Source organism: Micromys minutus (assembly GCF_963924665.1).
Source record: "Micromys minutus genome assembly, chromosome: 10".
Classification (NCBI taxonomy): Eukaryota; Metazoa; Chordata; class Mammalia; order Rodentia; family Muridae; genus Micromys; species Micromys minutus.
In genome coordinates, this window is record NC_137979.1 from 7,652,216 (window position 1) to 7,669,943 (window position 17,728).

General features: G+C 48.8%; 2 protein-coding genes across 3 annotated transcripts in view; both read right to left on the reverse strand.

Moving 5' to 3' along the window:
* Window positions 1–17,728, reverse strand: part of ANXA6 (annexin A6) — a 52,106-nt gene that overhangs the window by 6,117 nt on the left and 28,261 nt on the right. The window contains exons 11-22 of one of the 2 annotated variants that reach the window (XM_080924553.1): window positions 17,433–17,491; window positions 15,697–15,819; window positions 13,879–13,937; window positions 12,456–12,534; window positions 10,282–10,363; window positions 8,807–8,901; window positions 8,406–8,519; window positions 8,224–8,314; window positions 6,601–6,680; window positions 5,522–5,575; window positions 1,460–1,477; window positions 593–686 (exon numbers count right to left, since the gene is read on the reverse strand). In XM_080924553.1, the coding sequence (XP_080780679.1) occupies window positions 593–686; window positions 1,460–1,477; window positions 5,522–5,575; window positions 6,601–6,680; window positions 8,224–8,314; window positions 8,406–8,519; window positions 8,807–8,901; window positions 10,282–10,363; window positions 12,456–12,534; window positions 13,879–13,937; window positions 15,697–15,819; window positions 17,433–17,491 (948 nt within the window). The remainder of the gene's footprint in view (window positions 1–592; window positions 687–1,459; window positions 1,478–5,521; window positions 5,576–6,600; window positions 6,681–8,223; window positions 8,315–8,405; window positions 8,520–8,806; window positions 8,902–10,281; window positions 10,364–12,455; window positions 12,535–13,878; window positions 13,938–15,696; window positions 15,820–17,432; window positions 17,492–17,728) is intronic. The other variant, XM_080924554.1, reaches the window with a different exon arrangement.
* LOC308426679 (small ribosomal subunit protein eS24-like) lies at window positions 14,947–15,354 on the reverse strand (the record flags this gene model as incomplete). Its single annotated transcript, XM_080924555.1, has 1 exon — window positions 14,947–15,354. One exon carries the CDS (start codon window positions 15,352–15,354, stop codon window positions 14,947–14,949), a length of 408 nt encoding a protein of 135 aa, XP_080780681.1.

Below are 17,728 nucleotides of genomic sequence, written 5' to 3' on the forward strand. Positions count from 1 at the left end.
AGGTCTCGCCAATCACCCCAGCCCTTGGCAAGTTCTATTACCCCAGGCTGATGTAGAAAAGGACATGCCCAGCTCACCTAGGGAGGCCTTGCTCCCTGGGTTCCCTGTTCTTCCCTGACAGACTGGAATGGAGCCTACTATATAATAATCAAAAGGACAACCAGGGAGGCGCTGTGTGTTCTGCACAGACTGAGTACTTTATGTTTATTATAGGTTTTGTATCCTAGCAACCATGTGAGGTACAACTAACTCCAATCCTTAGATAAGGGGACGGCACTGCACACAGCTGTGGTAGCCTATCCGGTACCATTTCATCCCTCTTTTGCCGCAGTGGATCATGGCAGCAGGCCTCAGAATCCTTAGCTCTGCTTGCTTATGAGGTGAAATTGGCTAGTCCTTCCTCATCCTGGGTGTGCCACCTGCTTTGGTAAGGAAGGGAAGGGAGCTGTCTGAGGACAAGCCAGTGCTCTGGAGTGAAGAGAGAGAATTAGGCATTTGGCTGATCTGCTCTTCACAGAAGGTTGGGAGGCTCGGGTAATATTTGGGGCTCCCACCGCCCCATTAGAAGGGGTAGGGGACTCGGCAGGCTCACCTCTGCGTAGGTGGGGATAGCTACGGGTGCACAGGACGGTCATGAATCGCGTCTCCAAGGACGTTTTGTCTCCGCTGGGGGTGTCTGCTATTTCCTGCAGAGCCCAGTTGGGGCAAGAGTTTAGGGGGAGACATGAGAAAGACATAGTTAGTACTGTCTCTGCTGAGGCTTAGGCAGTCAGGTTGGGGGTGACGTTGGTTCCCTCTCCCCTCAGCCCTGGAACACAGCGGTCATCCCATTTCCCTCTGAAGTCCTCAAGACCCAGGGACTTGGTACTTCTACCCACTCACCAGAGAAGCCCTGACATGTGTGTAACAAGCAGAAATGTCCTAGCCAGTTTTCTCCAGTTCCAAGGGCAAACACATCTTACTCTACCATATAAAGGTTTCCAAATGATCTCCTGGCCGGTTATGATCCTATTTAAATTCTCTCTAAAAAGCTCACTTTGGGTTTTAAGATAAAGCTAAAATGAGTGGATTTAAAGGCAACAACCATAGCTGGTAATTACACAGCATAAATCAGGGTGGAGATGAACTGCTAAAGCTTGGGAGACACTTATCTGCCCCTGCCTGCTCCTTCTGAGAAATGTAGTTCAGGCTGGCCTCAAACTCTATGAAGCTGAGGTTGACCTTGAACTCCTGATCTTCCTGCCTCTACTTGCCAAGTGCTGGGATTTTAATCATACACCACCACACATGCCCACCACCCCTTTAACTAACACAGTCCTTAAAAGGCCCTGAAGGGGAGAGAGAGAAGCTATGGGGAAGCCCCCAATCACTGCCCAACCCTACCCCACTCAGCCCAGCCCGAGCACAGCAAGACTTGACTTAGAAGCTGTCACATCCCCGTGAAGAACAGAACACTCACCAAGATCTCAGCAGCCACCTGAGAGCGGGGAGGGGACAGAGGAGGGAGAGAGGGGGGAGGCAAGAGTCAGAGCCCAGAGTGACTGGCGGGAGGACCCTGGAGCCCCAAGGTCTGGCTCAGATTGGCAGAGGTCCCAAGAGACCCCAGGGTCATGATGTAAGAATGGGAGGGATGTCACCTTCTTCTACCCTCTGGACTAAAACTCAGAGCGGAAGATAGGCCTGAAAATAATTAATTTAAAAATGTGGCTTTCCAGAGGGGTAATGACACCCTTCATACCCAGTAACCAAGGGTAGCCCGCAGGCTCTGCTTTGTCTGACATTTGGAAGAAGGAAAGCCCCACCCCCCACTAGCTTTCAAACCTGCCAGAAAGGGGATTCTCTGTAAAGAATCAGTAGGATTCTGTCACTTTAGCTCCTTGGGTCACAGACAGAAAGGCAGGACAGCTGAGGCCTGGGCAGGGGAGGCAGTTACAGGCACACAGCAGAGGTGGGGACTGCAAACATTCTTTGAGAAGAACAGTTTGGGCGGTGAACACTGAAGCCAGGACTTTCGTGAGTCAAGTTGTGCTGACCCAGTGTCTGGAAATAAATAAATAAGTCTGTGTACCTTAGTGTTTTCCCCAGAGTCTTGCCAGTCCTTATATTCTCCTGCATAAACCAAAGTCCTAGAATATATGTGTGTATGCATGCATGTATTTATTTTTTGAGACAGGGTCTCACTGTGTAGTCCTGGCTGTCCTGGAACTCACACTATAGACCAGGCTGGCCTTAAACTCAGAGACCTGCCTGTCTCTGCCTCCCAAGTGCTGGGATTACAGGTGTGTACCACCACACCCGGCTTCTTCTTCTCTTTGGAGACAAGGTCTCACAATGTAGCAGACCAGGTGGGCCTTAAACGAATAGCGATTCTCCTGCCTCAGCCTCTTGAGTTCTGGGATTACAGAAGGTGTCACTATGATCCTTGAAGAAGCTCTGGAAAGGATCCAGGGTGTTGGAAAGACGGTTCAGTAGGCACTGCTCTAACAGAGGACAAGCCAGATGGCTTACAAGTGCCCATTATTCCAGCTCCAGGGATGAGGTGCCCTCTTCTGGTCTCTGCCAGTACTGCACTAATGTGTACACAATCACGGTACACACATTAAAAAAAAAAAAAGATAAATAAATAATACTGGGATGGGGGAAAGTCAGAGTAAGACCCTGGGCTTGAACCCCAGCATCATAAAAACAAGCCTTGTCTATATAATTTATACTTTATATCTATATAACACACATGTGCATATGCAGTATAGTATTATATATAGTAGTGCTTATTTTAGCTAGATGAAAACTGCTCATATTCATCAGGAGGTTCATAAACAGACAATGTGGCCCTCAAGTGTCGACCTCTGAAGAGAGTCAGCATGAGGCCAGAGTTAGGCGGCTCTTGCCTACCCTGAAATTTTACGATATTTGCCGTTGTAGAAAGGCTTGATTTCACTTTTATTTAAATGTCAAACAATAATGATCCTTGTTGTGAGGCTATGGGTCCAGGCTTTAAATGATTTCAACCCCCTAGCTGAGTCATGGCAGCGTTGTGCCAAGTGAAGTAAGCCAGCTATAGGCAGACGAGCCCCTAATGTGATGTTTGCAGAGACAGAAAGCAGAGGGAGAGGAAATGAGAATCACTAATCCGCAGGCTCAGGGTTTCGGTTCTGTTAAGAGTCTGGGGGTTGGGTAGTGGTGGATGTGCAGCGGAGGCATCTGATGCCACTGAAGTGTGTGCTGAAGAGTGGTTCATGCGGGCTGGAGAGATGGCTCGGTTGGCAAAAGCGCTTGCCATAAAATCCCGCTGAGTCTGATCCCCAGAGCTCAGTGGTGCACACATATGTTTGATCCCCAGAGCTCAGCGGTGCACACATATGTTTGATCCCCAGAGCTCGGGTAGCAGTGCACACATATGTTTGATCCCCAGAGCTCAGCGGTGCACACATATGTTTGATCCCCAGAGCTCAGCGGTGCACACATATGTTTGATCCTCAGAGCTCAGCGGTGCCCACATATGTTTGATCCCCAGAGCTCAGCGGTGCACACATATGTTTGATCCCCAGAGCTCGGGCATCAGTGCACACATATGTAAGCCCAGCATTCCTACAGCGAGAGCTAGAGAAAGCTCGCAGGCCTAGTAGCAGTGCTGAGGCAGAAACAGGAGAGACCCAGCCTTGGTAAGGTGGAAGAACAGAGCTGACTCCAGACAGTCACCCTCTGACCCTCACCTACCACTCCTCCCTCCCTCCAGAGTCCTGAAACCCACTCTGCAAACCAGGTTGACCTCGAACTCGCATGGAGGAGGGCTCTTGCTTCTTTGCCTCTGCTGGGATCGTAGGCATGGGTTCCTTTGCCAAGTTTAGTTTTTAAACTGCCATAAACTATCTATATCTAACCTACCTATATTCACATTCATATATACATCAAACTATATATATATATATCAATTTGAATATATACAATTATTGGTAATTACTACCGAGGTATATTTTTTTAATCTCTAGTTTTTAAAGTTTCTATGAAAGAATACATATTACTTATGAGACAAGAACTTGCCGGTGTTTGGAAAATGAGCTGTACCAGGATCCGATACAGTGCAGGGCTATGGTCCCTTCAGTCCCCCCACCCTGGTTCTCTCTCTCTCCTTCCCTCGCAAAGCAGTTGCTGGGCCAGGACCACCCCTGCCCCATTAGCATCCAAGGCAGACTAGGTACCAGGCAGCAGCGTTCCCTAGAGATGATGTCAGGGTTCAGGATGAATGCTGGTGGATTGTAAGACCAACAGCTTTCTACCATACCACAGTGCCTTCTCAGGAATACTAAATAAACACCTTCTGTGTGTGTGTGTGTGTGTGTGTGTGTGTGTGTGAGTGTGCAGTTACCTCCATGACTAGCTCCCATAAATGTACTCAGATATAATTGAAAATACCCTGTTAACTGGGACCCTGAAGCTTCTGAGAATGTATTCTAGAACAAGACTAGGTGATTGGATCACAGTTTCTTGAGCAAGGAGCTGTGTGGGAGACGGTCCTGGAGGGTGGCATATAAGCCAGACTGGAGTCAGGTGGACCTGACTGCCAACCACAAACTCTCCCTGTGGAAACATTGCCTAACTTTCCAGTTTCAGTTTTGCTAGGGTACCCGAGGCACTGCTGAGCTCAGATACTGGTGTCTCAGCCACACCTACTGGTGAAGCTGGGACTCAGAAGCTGGGACCCCGATTTGTCAGTCTCTTTCTAGAGACCTACTGCAACCCCAGGGTGCTAGCTTTACGGTGGGTGGCGTCTACGCCCATCTCCAGCATGGGGGAGCCCTTGTAGTGGGAGGAGGCCTGGCTCAGGTCCACGAAAACCTCAGTGTGGCTCTGTAGCCATAGTGCAGGGAAAACAAACTTGAGGCTGCTGCCCCGCCTCTAAGTGCAGCTTCAGAGAAACAAGAAGCAGGGAGGAAGCAGAGCAACCCGGAGCCCTGGTGACCCCTTCCCTGTCACTAATCAGCAGCATCTAGTCAACGGGGCACAGGATACCTGGGATATATCAACATTAGCATCAGCGCCAGCCTTCGAGAGCTTGCTAAATAAACTTGACCCGGCCACTACCTTTAACTCCCGCTGGTCTTGTTTTTTTTTCAGATACAAAACCTAGACATTTAGTTCTCAGGCCTTTTCCCCCAGGAGGATTTCAAACCCACTCTTTCTGGCTCAGTTCTCCACGGGCCAGATGTGCTATGTGATTTAGAAATCAATCACCCTCTCTGACTTCCATTTCCCATTCTAGGCTTTGAGGTTTGACCCCGGGGCGGGGGTGGTGGTGGGATCTGTGATGGGCTTATAGTTCGGAGGATTCCACTATCCAAACGAGAAGCGCCAGCAAGGCTAGCTCTCCTCTCCCAAACATATTTGGAAAACCCTCAAGGACTCCGTTTGCTTCTGTAAGTGGAGACAGAGGAGGCTGGGCTAAGCATCTGCTCCACCTGACAGCCGGTGCCTGGCAGGGACCCGACAGCTGTCTGTCTAGTAAGGAGGGCAGGAGTCTCACCTGGGCATCTTCCTTGGCCTGGTCCCGGTTTTCTCCGCCTTCTTCTCGATTCCCCTGTCACAAGACCATGGAGAAGTCAGTCCCCAGACATTTCCCCCATGTACCCTTCCGTCACCCATGGGTCTTGTTCAGTCACTTTCCTGTACCCCTTTCATCTTTTGCAACACAGAAAATATTCTGGGGTAGGCCACGTGGCCCCGGGGTTATAGGAACTCAGTGACCACACAGGACAGGGTCAGCTATGTGGCTTTGTCCTGTATGAAGGAGACCTAAGATGTTGCAATATTGGGCATCGAAAGGGAATTTTCAAAGATGGTAGCAAGCCAATGTTGAAAGAGGAACAACAAGCTGGCAGAGGCAGGAGGATCGCTGTGATTTCAAGGATAGCCTGGCCCACAGTGTGAGTTCCATGATAGTCAGAGCTACACAGAGAAACTCTGTCTCAAAAAACAAAACAAGACAAAACAACCAAAGTAACCGAAGCTGGAGAGATGGCTCAGTGGTTAAGAGCACTGACCTCTTTTCCAGAGGTCCTGAGTTCAATTCCCAGCAACCACATGGTGGTTCACAACCATCTGTAATGGGATCTGATGCCCTCTTCTGGTGTGTCTGAAGACAGCGACAGCGTACTCATATTAAATAAGTAAATAAAATAAATATTTTTTAAAAGCCAAAAAAAAAAAAAAAGTTTGGGTTGGAGAGATGGCTCAGTGGTTAAGAGCACTGACTGCTCTTCCAGAGGTCCTGAGTTCAATTCCCAGTAACAACATGGTGGCTCACAACCACCTGTAATGAGATTTGGTTCCATCTTCTGGCCTGTAGGCATACATGCAGGCAGAACTGTATATACATAATAAATAAAGCTTAAAAAAAAATAAAATGAGTTCAAGACCAGCCTCAGTCACATACCAAGTTCAAATCCAGGTTACGCTACATGTAAACCTATCTTAAAAACCCAAACAACCAAAAAAAAAAAAAAGTAACAAAAGAGATTTGAGGTGAATGGGCAGGGGGACGGGGGTCCTCTCTTGTGTTATATGGATGAATGGTCCGGGCCGTAGCACTATGAATCCACTCACTGTGGCCAGAGAAATGAGGATCCGTTTGAAGTGACCAGATGTGTCTGAGCTCAGGGCATCCTCCAGGGACTTGTGATAATCTGAAAGGAAGAAGGATGTGAGCTGCAGGCTGGGAGGAAGTGAGACTGAGATTCACACCCGAGCCAAGGCCACATCCAAAGAAGAGGTGGGGATGAAGGAGTTTGCAGTCAGTTCTTCAGGGCATCCGATACTGGTGTCAGCTTCCTCCCCTGCACCTCCACACCCCTGCATCAGCTCCTCATCCCTCTCTCCCATTATTCACCCATTCATTTTGTTGCACTGTTGAGGACTGAAGCCAGGACCTTGTGCATGCTAGACAGGGATCCAGAGCTATGGCCCCAGCCCTCAACACCTTCCAACAGAACCTCCCTCCCTTCCTTTTCTCCCATCCCTCCTATACAGCAGCCACCGTACCCCAAAGTATATTTGGGACCTTAGTACTCCCCCACCCTCTTAAAACCCTTGTTGTCTCAAAGCTCTGCAAGAGGAAAAGTGTCCCCAGATCTGACCAGAAACCATGTGCTTCAGGATGAAAGCACAGGGCTACTTGATTAAAGCTTAAGAGTTTCAGGCTGGAGAGATGGCTCAGTGGTTAAGAGCACTGACTGCTCTTCCAGAGGTCCTGAGTTCAAATCCCAGCAACCACATGGTGGCTCACAATCATCTGTAATGGGATCCGATGCCCTCTTCTGGTGTGTCTGAAGACAGCTACAGTGTACTCATATACAATAAATAAATAATTAGAAAAAAAAAAGTTTCAAGAGAACACTAGTATAGGGCACGGCTAGGCAGGGAGGCGCTTCTGAGGGAGGGTCTGTGCAACTGTTCAGGCCCTGGCCCCGAGAAATGACCCTCCCTCTCATTTGCAGGTTAAATGTTTTCTCTTCTGCCCAAATTCTATCTAAATTGTCTTTTACCACCAAACCTTTGTTATCTTGGGGCAACTTTCCCTAGATTCAGGGTTGGGTACACTAAGGGGCTTGTTAAAGCCTCACAGAAGGTCTGGGAGATAGCTCACTAAGTGCTTGCCACACAAGCACGTGGGCCTGAGTTGGATCCTCAGACACAAGTTACAGAAACAAAACAGGAACCGGGCATGGTGGTGCACACCTTTATTCTCAGTGCTTGGGAGGCAGAGGCAGGTGGATTTCCAGATTTGAGGCCAGCCTAGTCTACAAAGAGAAAACACCGTCTCAAAGCAAAACAAACCAAATCAACCACCACCAACAAACAAGCAAACAAAAAACAACCCCAAACCAGAAACTAAAACCAAAACATGACAGACAGGTGTGGTGGCGTACGTTTGTAATCCTACAGCAGATGAGAGAAGAGGAGATCACTGGGGCCTGGTGGCCAGTCAGCCTCACCACACTGGCACCCCCTAGGCTAGCAAGAGACCCTGTCTCAAAAAGCAAAGTAGGGCCAATGAGACAGCTCAACAGGTAAGGGTGCTTGCTGCCAAACCTGATGACACTGGTTCGATTCCCGGAACCCACATGGTAGAAGGAACTGATTCCAAGTCGTCCTTTGACCTACATGCACATGTGCACACATACAAATTATTAAAAAAACAAAATAAGAACTGGCCAGTCTCACACTCACCCTCCTTGTAGGCCTCATTGATGGCTTGGATTTCAGCATTGGTCCGGGTGGCCAGGATTTCTATAAGAGACTTTTCATCTGTGCCCGCTCCCTAGGAAGTCCACACAGAGGACATGTCAGTTGCCCGTCTGACCCTGAGTACCAGCATCCCGACATCCCATCCTCTAGTATGTGCACGGTACCTCCATAGCTTTCTTCAGCTGCTTAGCATCGTAATGGGCAGGTGGCATCATGAGACCCAGAATCAGCCTTGCCAGGTCTCCCGAGATCTCGGACTTCAGGTCAGCCATTAAATCCTGTAAGGACAGAGCCAGTCTCACATGCACACAGAACGTGCTGCCATCTTTGGCTGTGCCCTCTCCAAGCCATCTCTCACACATTATCACTTACTGATCACAACGAACCAGGAGAAGAGAGTAAGCCAAGACTAGAACATTCCGAGATGCTACAACCAAGTGTGGGTGGGAGTCTTATTACCATGAAGCCCCTGGCGCCGAATTGTACAGGGCCAGCAGTGATGGGTTGAGCGTCGCTAGAGAGGTGTGACAACGTGAGGCCCAGGCTAGGGAGGAAGGACCCTTACCCGGCCAAAGTGAGATTTGAAGGTCTGCCGGATCTGCTGCCGCTGGGCGTTGCTCCGGTGTGTGATGATGTCGATGATGGTGGCTTCATCAGTTCCTAGGTTACCAAAGCCACATACCTCAGAGGAGGTTCTGTGGCTCAGCCCCCCGCCATAGTTCCCATCAATCCTCAGCAGGATAAAGGTCTAGGTTGGAGGCTATGTGCTCCTGACCCTGGTGGGCACCCTGCCCTGGGTTACTTGCTTTTTTCTGTCACGCCACTGGATAGGATAAAAGTACAACCAGGAAGGTGGCAGGCATTGGGTGGTGAGCTCCGGGTTGGCAGCTGGGGTGGTAATGGGTTGGGTGTCAGAGGACCTGAGTTCTAGTCTTGGCTCTGGCAATGGCTGCCTACCTTGGGAAGGTTTCTTTTGTTTTTTGGGACTCAGTTTGCACATCTCTAACGTGAGTAGGATTGATTAACTACTAAGGGATCCTTCCAACTCAGCACAATTAATGACTGTATTTCCCTTTCTTCAACTCCCTGCCAGTGGCTTCCAGGTCCCTCTAAGCATAGCAGGTTGTCTGAGGGCATTGGGGCTGCGCCCCCTGCCAATCAGGTGAGTGCCACCAACCTCAGGTCTGACACAGGATCTAAGGTTTCTTTCTTTCTTCTCTCTCTCTTTTATGAGACAGGGTTTCTCGTGTATCCCTGGCTACCCTGGAGCTCACTCTGTAGACCTGGCTGGTTTCTAACCAGAGATCTGCCTGCCTCTGCCTCCTCAGTGCTAGGAACCATGGTGTGTGTCACCAAAGCCTGGTGGGATCTAATTCTCAAAGCACTTGTCCCTGCAGTTTCACAGTTAGTCACGGAGATGCTAAGTAGGTCTTACTCTCTTAAGGAGAACTCACTAAGACCCAGAAGGAAGCAAGACCCCTCCGGAGTTGCTGGGTATATGGGAGGAAGAAAACCAACAGAATCCAACCCCTTATTCTTTTTCCCAGCACAGGCCTGGTCAGGTGCAGCTATAACCATCCACTCATATGGTGGCTCTTTTCATTGTCAGCAAACCCAACCTGGAGGAGCCAACCACTGGGGTGCTGTCACCCCAGCAGGGGGCCATTGGGTCCTCAGGTCAATGGACCTCATTTTACACACTGGAGTGAGACCCAGAACTGATTAAGAACTTGTCTAGAGTCATATTGAGTCTACACCCAAGACTTGAGGACCAGTACTTTCTTCTGCACCAGGGTCCTGCTCAGAGGCTGGGGGACAGACACTTTGGTATCCAGGAAAGACTCCTGTCAAACTCATTCCAGGCCCTCTTCTGTCCTTCTTTCCCATCTGGGATGAAGGAAGCTCCCACAGAGTCCTCCTCATCCCATAGAGCCTAGATGGAGGCTTCATCCCCTACCCGGACCCCCTTGCCCAGCCCCCTTACTGCCAAACCTGCCAGGCTGCAGCCCAGAGGATTTTCCTGGTTCTTGTCATTCTTACCAATTCCCTTCATGGCTTTCCGCAGGGCCTTGGCATCAGCATCGGGGTTGAAGTCATTGGCCGCACACACGGTACCCTTCAGCTGTGAGAAGGAGAAAGAGGCTCAGCAGGAGAATGGAGACCCTTGGGAAGGCAGGTCTAGAGAGGAGCATGCAGAATGCCAAGGGGTTTCCAGACTGAGTCCCAAGCTAAGCAGCCTGGGGAAGGAGGCACAGCAAACAAAGCCCACCCAGAGCTGAGAGAGCAGAGTCTCGGGCCTGGGGCCGGGTGAGAGTGCTGGACAGAGAAGAGGCAGCTTCTGCAATGGGACTTGGCTCTGTCTCAGCTCCAGAGGCTGAACATTCTGTTGGGACCTCTCAGCATCTTAACCACCTTGCCCCAAGGCCCCAATGCCTGGTATAGCCATGGCTCCCCATAAGGAAGCCAAAAGACTCAGAAGCAGAAATGGTTTCCAGATCTTAGTCATGACGCAATGACGTTCATGCTGTTCTCCATATGTGCCATTTCTTTTTAATTTTGCTTAAGTGGGTTATTTTTTTTTGGGGGGGGTTGCAATTGTCGTTTTACTCTGGAGTCATGATCTCAATGTGTAGCTCTGCCTGGCCTGGAACTCACTATGTAGACCAGGGTGGCCTCAAACTCAGAGATCTGCCTGCCTCTGCCTCCTTGAATGCTGGGATTAAAGCCCATCATCATGGCCAACCTTTGCTTAAACAGCTTTATTTAGAATAATCAGGGGAGGGATATTGGACATACTAAGCAATGCCCTCTGATAGATCTATTTTAAAGTACATTTAAATACTTGTAAAAGGCAACAATGTTTAAAACAGGATCTCACGTAGCCCAGACAAGCTTCAAACTAAACTACATATAAGTAGAGGCTGTCCTTGACTCTTCTATCTCTATCTCCTATGTGCTAAGATTATCACACCCTATGTGATCTTTGCCATTTTCCCCCTCCCCCTAACACAGAGTCTTACTGTATGGCTATGGTTAGCCTGAAACTCACTACATAGACCAGTCTGGGCTCCAACTTATAGAGATCTATCTGCCTCTGCCTCCTGAGTGCTGGGTTTAAAAGCATGCACCACCACACCTAGCCTTTTGTATATATTTATATATCCTTTTGTGCTAACGGGTCCCTGACATATAACAGACATTTAAGAAATACTTATCAAGTTAATAAATAGGTAAAACAAAATTTTCAATGGTGGTAATTCAACTAAAAACTACTCAGCTATATCCCTAGCTTTGTGATAAAAATAAATTTATACTTTCTTTACATACTGTCACGAATTAGAAAAAAAATTATCCTTTTTATTAACAGATGGTCATTCATAAAAAAGAATGTAATGCCAACCCCCACTTACGTTAAAGGTCACCAAATTTAAGATGATACTGCTTGTCAAAACCACTGAACTTTAGGCCAGCTCCCTCGGTTCTCTGTGTAAAAGGGCAGGCACCTTGTACCAGCACAGATGTGGAACCAAGCCCACTTCTCTTTACGTATCAGAAAGGCTGGTGAGACTGAAAAGCAGTAGGCTCTCTCTGTGAGCCTGGGTGTTTCTTAACACTCTGGGAGGCGCCTCCACCTGCAAAGCCAAGCTCATTCCTCATATAACCCAAGATCTGCAGTGTCAGCATTTGCCTTCACGTTCAGGGCTCAAGAGCCTTTAGGCCACCAGGACTGCCATGTCTAACCACCTCCTTTGAAAGGTTCAGGCATAGAGGCCAAGGGGGAAGGTGAGGACCCAGCAGTATCTAGAGAAGTTTGCCAGGAGCCTCTGTGAAACCTTTCATCCTGTCCTGTGTGGACCCCCAGGTGTGACAGTGCTCAGGAATAACCCCCTGAATCCTGCGGTGACATAGTGACAGCAGCAGGGGTGCCCTCTCTGCTCTCAGTATGCACAGCCCAACTGCCAGGTCCAGAATGCAGAGGCCCTCCTCGTGGAACCAGTCAGGGCTCCCTGAAGGAAACCTTGTTAGTAGAGAGCAGGCAGAACACTCCCTGGGCTGTTAGAACCAGTGCAGGGGCGTGGCAGCTTCAGATGTAAGACGCCTCAGCTCGGGTTGGCCACCAGGGGGCAGCTGGGGGCCAACCAGCACGGCGGAAAGGTGCAAGCAGGAGAAGCCAGTGATTAAGGAGGTCAAGCAGGAAGTGGGGAGGGTCTGACCTCGACTCGGGACACTGCACTAAGTTCCCACATCTGATAGGCCACCTGTGCTGCCTCCGGGAAGAACTGGCCAGCGGCACTGGAACGGAGGGGTTCGGGGAGAGGATGGGAGGGAATGTCATCATGGGCTACACCCCAATGCTTCCAGCACACTCTTATGCCAAATACACACACACAGCAGCCAACACACACACACACACACACACACACACATGCCAACACCAACACAGACCTGTCTGACTTTGTTTCTTCTGTTGCATGAGTTCATCTGAGGACCTTCTAGTGCCATGATTTCTGTCTTCCCTTAAGCCCCCTCCAACCTTTGCAGTGGGGCTTCCCCCTAGCAGCCTTTTTGTCCAGGATCCAGTAGGACCATCCCCCAACCTCTTCTTTGTTCCTTACAGCACGGGTGACTCCTGTCCAAATCCCCTCCCAAATCAGCCAAGGGCAGGATATGGCTGCCTCATTCCTTTACTTCTTTTTACAAGGTGCCTGGACATGTAAGGGCCAGTATATGTGACAGAGGATTCTGGCCTCTGTGGCAGTGAGCATAGTCAATAGAAAGCTCTTATGTCCCTTTCTTAACTGACCTCTGAGCCCTGAAGAAGGAAGTCTAAGAACCCACAATGTCCTCTGTATAAATTTGGCTGTGTCTGGGGCTGGAGAGATGGCTCAGCGGTTAAGAGCACTGACTGCTCTTTTAGAGATCCTGAGTTCAATTCCCAGCAGCCACATGGTGGCTCACAACCATCTGTAATGGGATCTGATGCCCTCTTCTGGTTGTCTGAAGACAGTTACAGTATGCTCATAATAAATAAATAAATAAATAAATCAATAAATCTTTAAAAATTGGCTGTGTCATGGCACAGTCACCTAGTTTCATATTCCAGGAAGGTTCCCTGCAGCTCACCTGCCATCTCATCTCTTTGCCCAGCGTTCCACAGGTAGCCACAGCAGTCATAGGTAGAAAAGGGCCAATCCTCATCCCTAGGCTTTCTTAGAGGTGGTGGGTTTTCCAGACCTACTTCTGCTGGCTTCTTCCCCTTTCAGTTTTTGAGCTAGGGTCTCACAGGTCAGTCTGGCTAGCCTAGAATTCCTTACGTAGACCAGTCTGGACTCACAGAGATCTGCTTGGCTCTGGTGTGTACCACCATGCCCAGCGTAAGTACCCTGAATTCTAGAATTCCAATCCCTAGTCCAGACACCAGATCGACTTCCAAGTTCACGGAGCAGAGAGTTCCACACACAGTAGCTACACTTGCTCAGAGGCACAGACCCCAAGACAGCAGAGATTGGAACACCGAGGGCCGTTTCCTCCATTTGGCATTCCAGCCTCATAGGAGACCCAGGTCATGCAAGCCACCCATCCACTGGGACAGGCCCGGGAAGAGTCAGGCTGTCTTTCCATCTCAGGGCCACTTACTCATCATCTCCTCCACACAGCTTCAGCAGAGCCTTCTTGTATTCGCCAGAGGTATCATTCTGGGGAAAGAGAGGAGAAAAGGTGACCTCAGACATAACCATGGCTTTTCTTGGACAAGAAGAGAAGGCAGAGCACCCACACCAGCCCACGGGAAAATGCTCAAAATCAAACAAATGTTTGATCAAGCTGGATGTTCAGAGATGGCTTATCCCTTGAGGCTTTGGAATGGACTTTGGGATTCATCGGCTATGAGAAGTTCTCAGGTAAAGACTCTGTGCGACAGCATCTTTGTTTGTTCTAGATTTTTCTAAATGTATTTCCCCATGGAATGTTCGGTGCATGACACCCATAAAAAATCCTCTTTTGATACCATTCACGAGTACAAACTGGAGTTTTCCCTGTTAGCTTATAAAGCTATTATATCTAATGCTCTCCTGGCAAGGCCTCATGGGATGGCCACCCCTGAGACAGGCTCCAGGGTTCTCTAATTCTCATTTGTGTTCTTCAGTGAGCTTCTCTGTAGACTCAGATACCCACTGCCCTTGGACAGCATCCTGGCCATTGAGTCTGTTTGCAAGCCCTGCAGGACCCAGCCTTCCTTTATTTATTATTATTTTTCTGTTTTGGTTTTCCAAGACAGGGGTTCTCTGTGTAGCTCTTATCATCCTTTATTTACATTTGTCTGTCTGTCCATCCATCCATCCATCCATCCATCCATACTTATGAGTGTTCGCCTACATATATTTATATTTGCTATGTGGTTACAGTGCCTGGGGAGGCCAGAAGAGGGCATTAGATTTCTTTTTTAATGACTTATTTATTTTATGTATATGAGTACACTATAGTTGTACTCAGACACACCAGAAGAGGGCATCAGATCCCATTACAGATGGTTGTGAGCCACCATGTGTTGCTGGGAATTGAACTCAGGACCTTTGGAAGAGCAGTCAGTGCTCTTAACCACTGACCTACCACTCCAGATTTCTTTTTTATCATAGAAGCTTTTTAGTTTATTTGGCCTTCTCAGAAGTCACATCACTCACTCCATAACATCAAGTCACCGCAGATCTATTCCTTTGGTTTTTTTTTTTTTTCAGCACCAACATTGGCCTTTGCAGTCCCCCTGACCTTCTTCATTCTGTTCTTGCGTTCTTTTCGCTGTTTACGGGAGGTCTTTTTCTTCTCATAAAGGCCATGCCTTGCAAGTCTGTGTTTAGGATCGTTCTTCTCTGCATAATCTAAAGAATCGTAGATCATGCCAAAGCCAGTTGTCCTGCCACCACCGAAGTGGGTTCTGAATCTAAACACAAAGATGACGTCTGGTGTGGTCGTGTACATTTTGGCCAGCTTTTCTCGAATTTCTGTCTTCGGTACTGTTGCCTTCCCAGGATGAAGGACATCAATGACCATCTGTTTCCTCTGAAGCAGACGGTTCGTCATGAACTTCCTGGTCCGGATGGTTACCATGTCATTCATGATGGCTGCCGTGCAGGAGCTGCAGAGCCCTCTCCAGATTTCTTAGACTAGGAATTATAGATGGTTGTGAGCCCTCATGTGGGTGCTGGGAACTGAACCTGGGTCCTCTGCTAGAACAACCAGTGCTCTTTAACAGCTGATCCATCACTCCAGACTCCCTTTGTCACCAGCTCCCCTGACGCTTGGACTTCCTTGAAAATGCACTACAGTAAGGAGCTCTTTGGATGCCCAAGAGCCACATGCTGCTGTGTAGAGGCCCCTAAGACCTGAGAGGTGGTGGGAGGTGGTGGGAGGTCTCCGCTCCCCCCCTCGCCCTTCCCCACCCTCCCAGAGCTTGCTCACCTTGATCATGCTGTAGAGTGACTTCTCGTACTTGGTCCGGAAGATCTCCCGAATGTCAAGCATATCCAGCTCGCTCCTGGAGACCATGATGCGGATCAGAGTGTTGTCTCGAGTCCCCAGGCCCTGGAAGACATGAAGGCACGAGGGACAGGGTTTGGAGTGAGGTTTTGGTGACAAGAGACACTAGCATGCGCAGAACTTGTATTTTCATAACAAGAAGAAAATGTAAGCTAGGAACAAAGAAGGCAGGAACTTTGAAGATCTGTTGTGTTCTTTCTCCTTCATACACTTGCCTGCTCTGACCTTCCCTAAGCAGTCCAACCTCCCTACCACACAGAACACAGGGAACATCCGGCCACTCTGCACGGGGACAGCCGGAGCCCCTGGATCTCTTGTAGCAAATGCTAATTTGCATGGATGTGCTTTGGAAATGCCACAGGTGTCTGTGTCACATGAATGAACACCAGGGAGATGTCACCACCTGGCCTAGAGGGAAGCCAGTCACCTGGTCACAACAGTCACCATTACCAGTGTGGAGAGTTTACTGGTGGGTGCCAAAGGGTCTTCTAAACTGGACCGAGATGCAGAAGAATATTCATGTTTATTGGATGGTTTAAAATCTGTGCAGTGGTGACCCAGGCCACCAGTCAGCAGGAGGCAGAGTCCAGCTGAGTCAGAGGCCAGCGGGTCTTCAGAGTGAGTTTCAGAACAGCCAAGGCTACACAGAGAAACTGTCTGAAGAGGTTTTTAGGATTTATTTTTATATCCGAGTCTACCTGCATATATACCGTATGTGTGCAGGTGACTGCAGTGGTTAGAAAGGGCATGAGATCCCTTGGGTTAGAGTTATAGGCAGTCGTGAGCTGTCTGGACTTGGGTCCTCTGGGAGAATAGCAAGTGCTCTGAATCACTGTATCATCTCTCCAGGTCATAAAACTTATCTTTCATACTTAAAAAAAAAGATTTATTTATTTAAATGTATTTGAGGGCTCTACCTGCATGTACACCTGCATGCCAGAAGAGGGCATCAGAACTCATCATGGATGGTTGGTTGTGAGCCACCATGTGGGTGCTGGGAATTGAACTCACAACCTCTGGAAAAGCAGCAACTGATGCTCTTAACCACTGAGCCAACTCTCTAGTCCATAAAACTTTTTTTAAAAAATTACGTTTATTTATTTGTAAGGGCGGCGTGGACATACCAAGGGACATGTGCAGAACGCAGAAGACAGCCTTTGGCAATCTGTTCTCACTTCCCACCATGAGGGGCCCAAGGACCGAACTAAAGTTGGTGGCCATGGCGCATGTGCTTTTACCTGCTAGCCTAGTTTTGTACTATTGTGACAAGGTTAGGGATGATTTTGAATTAATGATCTACCGCCCCACCATCCCAGGCTGTGGTATCACAAGCAAGCATCTACTTTCTGCTTTAATTACTATTTTCTCAAAAGTCTGAGCTGCCAACCCAAAGGAGGTGGATCAGGGGCAGGCCACCACTAAACCCTCTGATTGGTCATAAAGGTGGGGCACATGAACATTTGACAGGGTGTGTGACCAGGTAGCACCCAGGTGTGGTGCTCACCTAAGACATGGGGCATCTTCCCTAGGCTGTCCCAGAAGGGCTCATCCCACAGCAATGAAAACCCAACCAGAACAGTCTCTAAAATCCCTGCAGTCTTGAGGGAGTGGGCATAGGCTCCCCCCTCAATATCATTCCCACTAACCCCACTACTTACCTTCATGGCTTTGAACAACCTTTCAGCAAAATACTCTGGGGTACTTCGGATGCACTTCACTGGAGAAAAGGAGCGAAGAGGGAGAAGAAGGAAAATTATCCCCATTGCCCAGAAACGGGAAGGCTTCACCAAGCAGGGTTAGCTCACTAGCTTGCTCCCTCCCTCCCCTCTAGTTCTAACCCTGGGTGTGCTGGGAAGTGCTTTACAACTGTGATATATCCCACACCCTTTCATTACTTCTTATTATAAAAGAGAATTTGCCAAATTGCCCAGGCTAGCCTCAGATTCATTCCCAT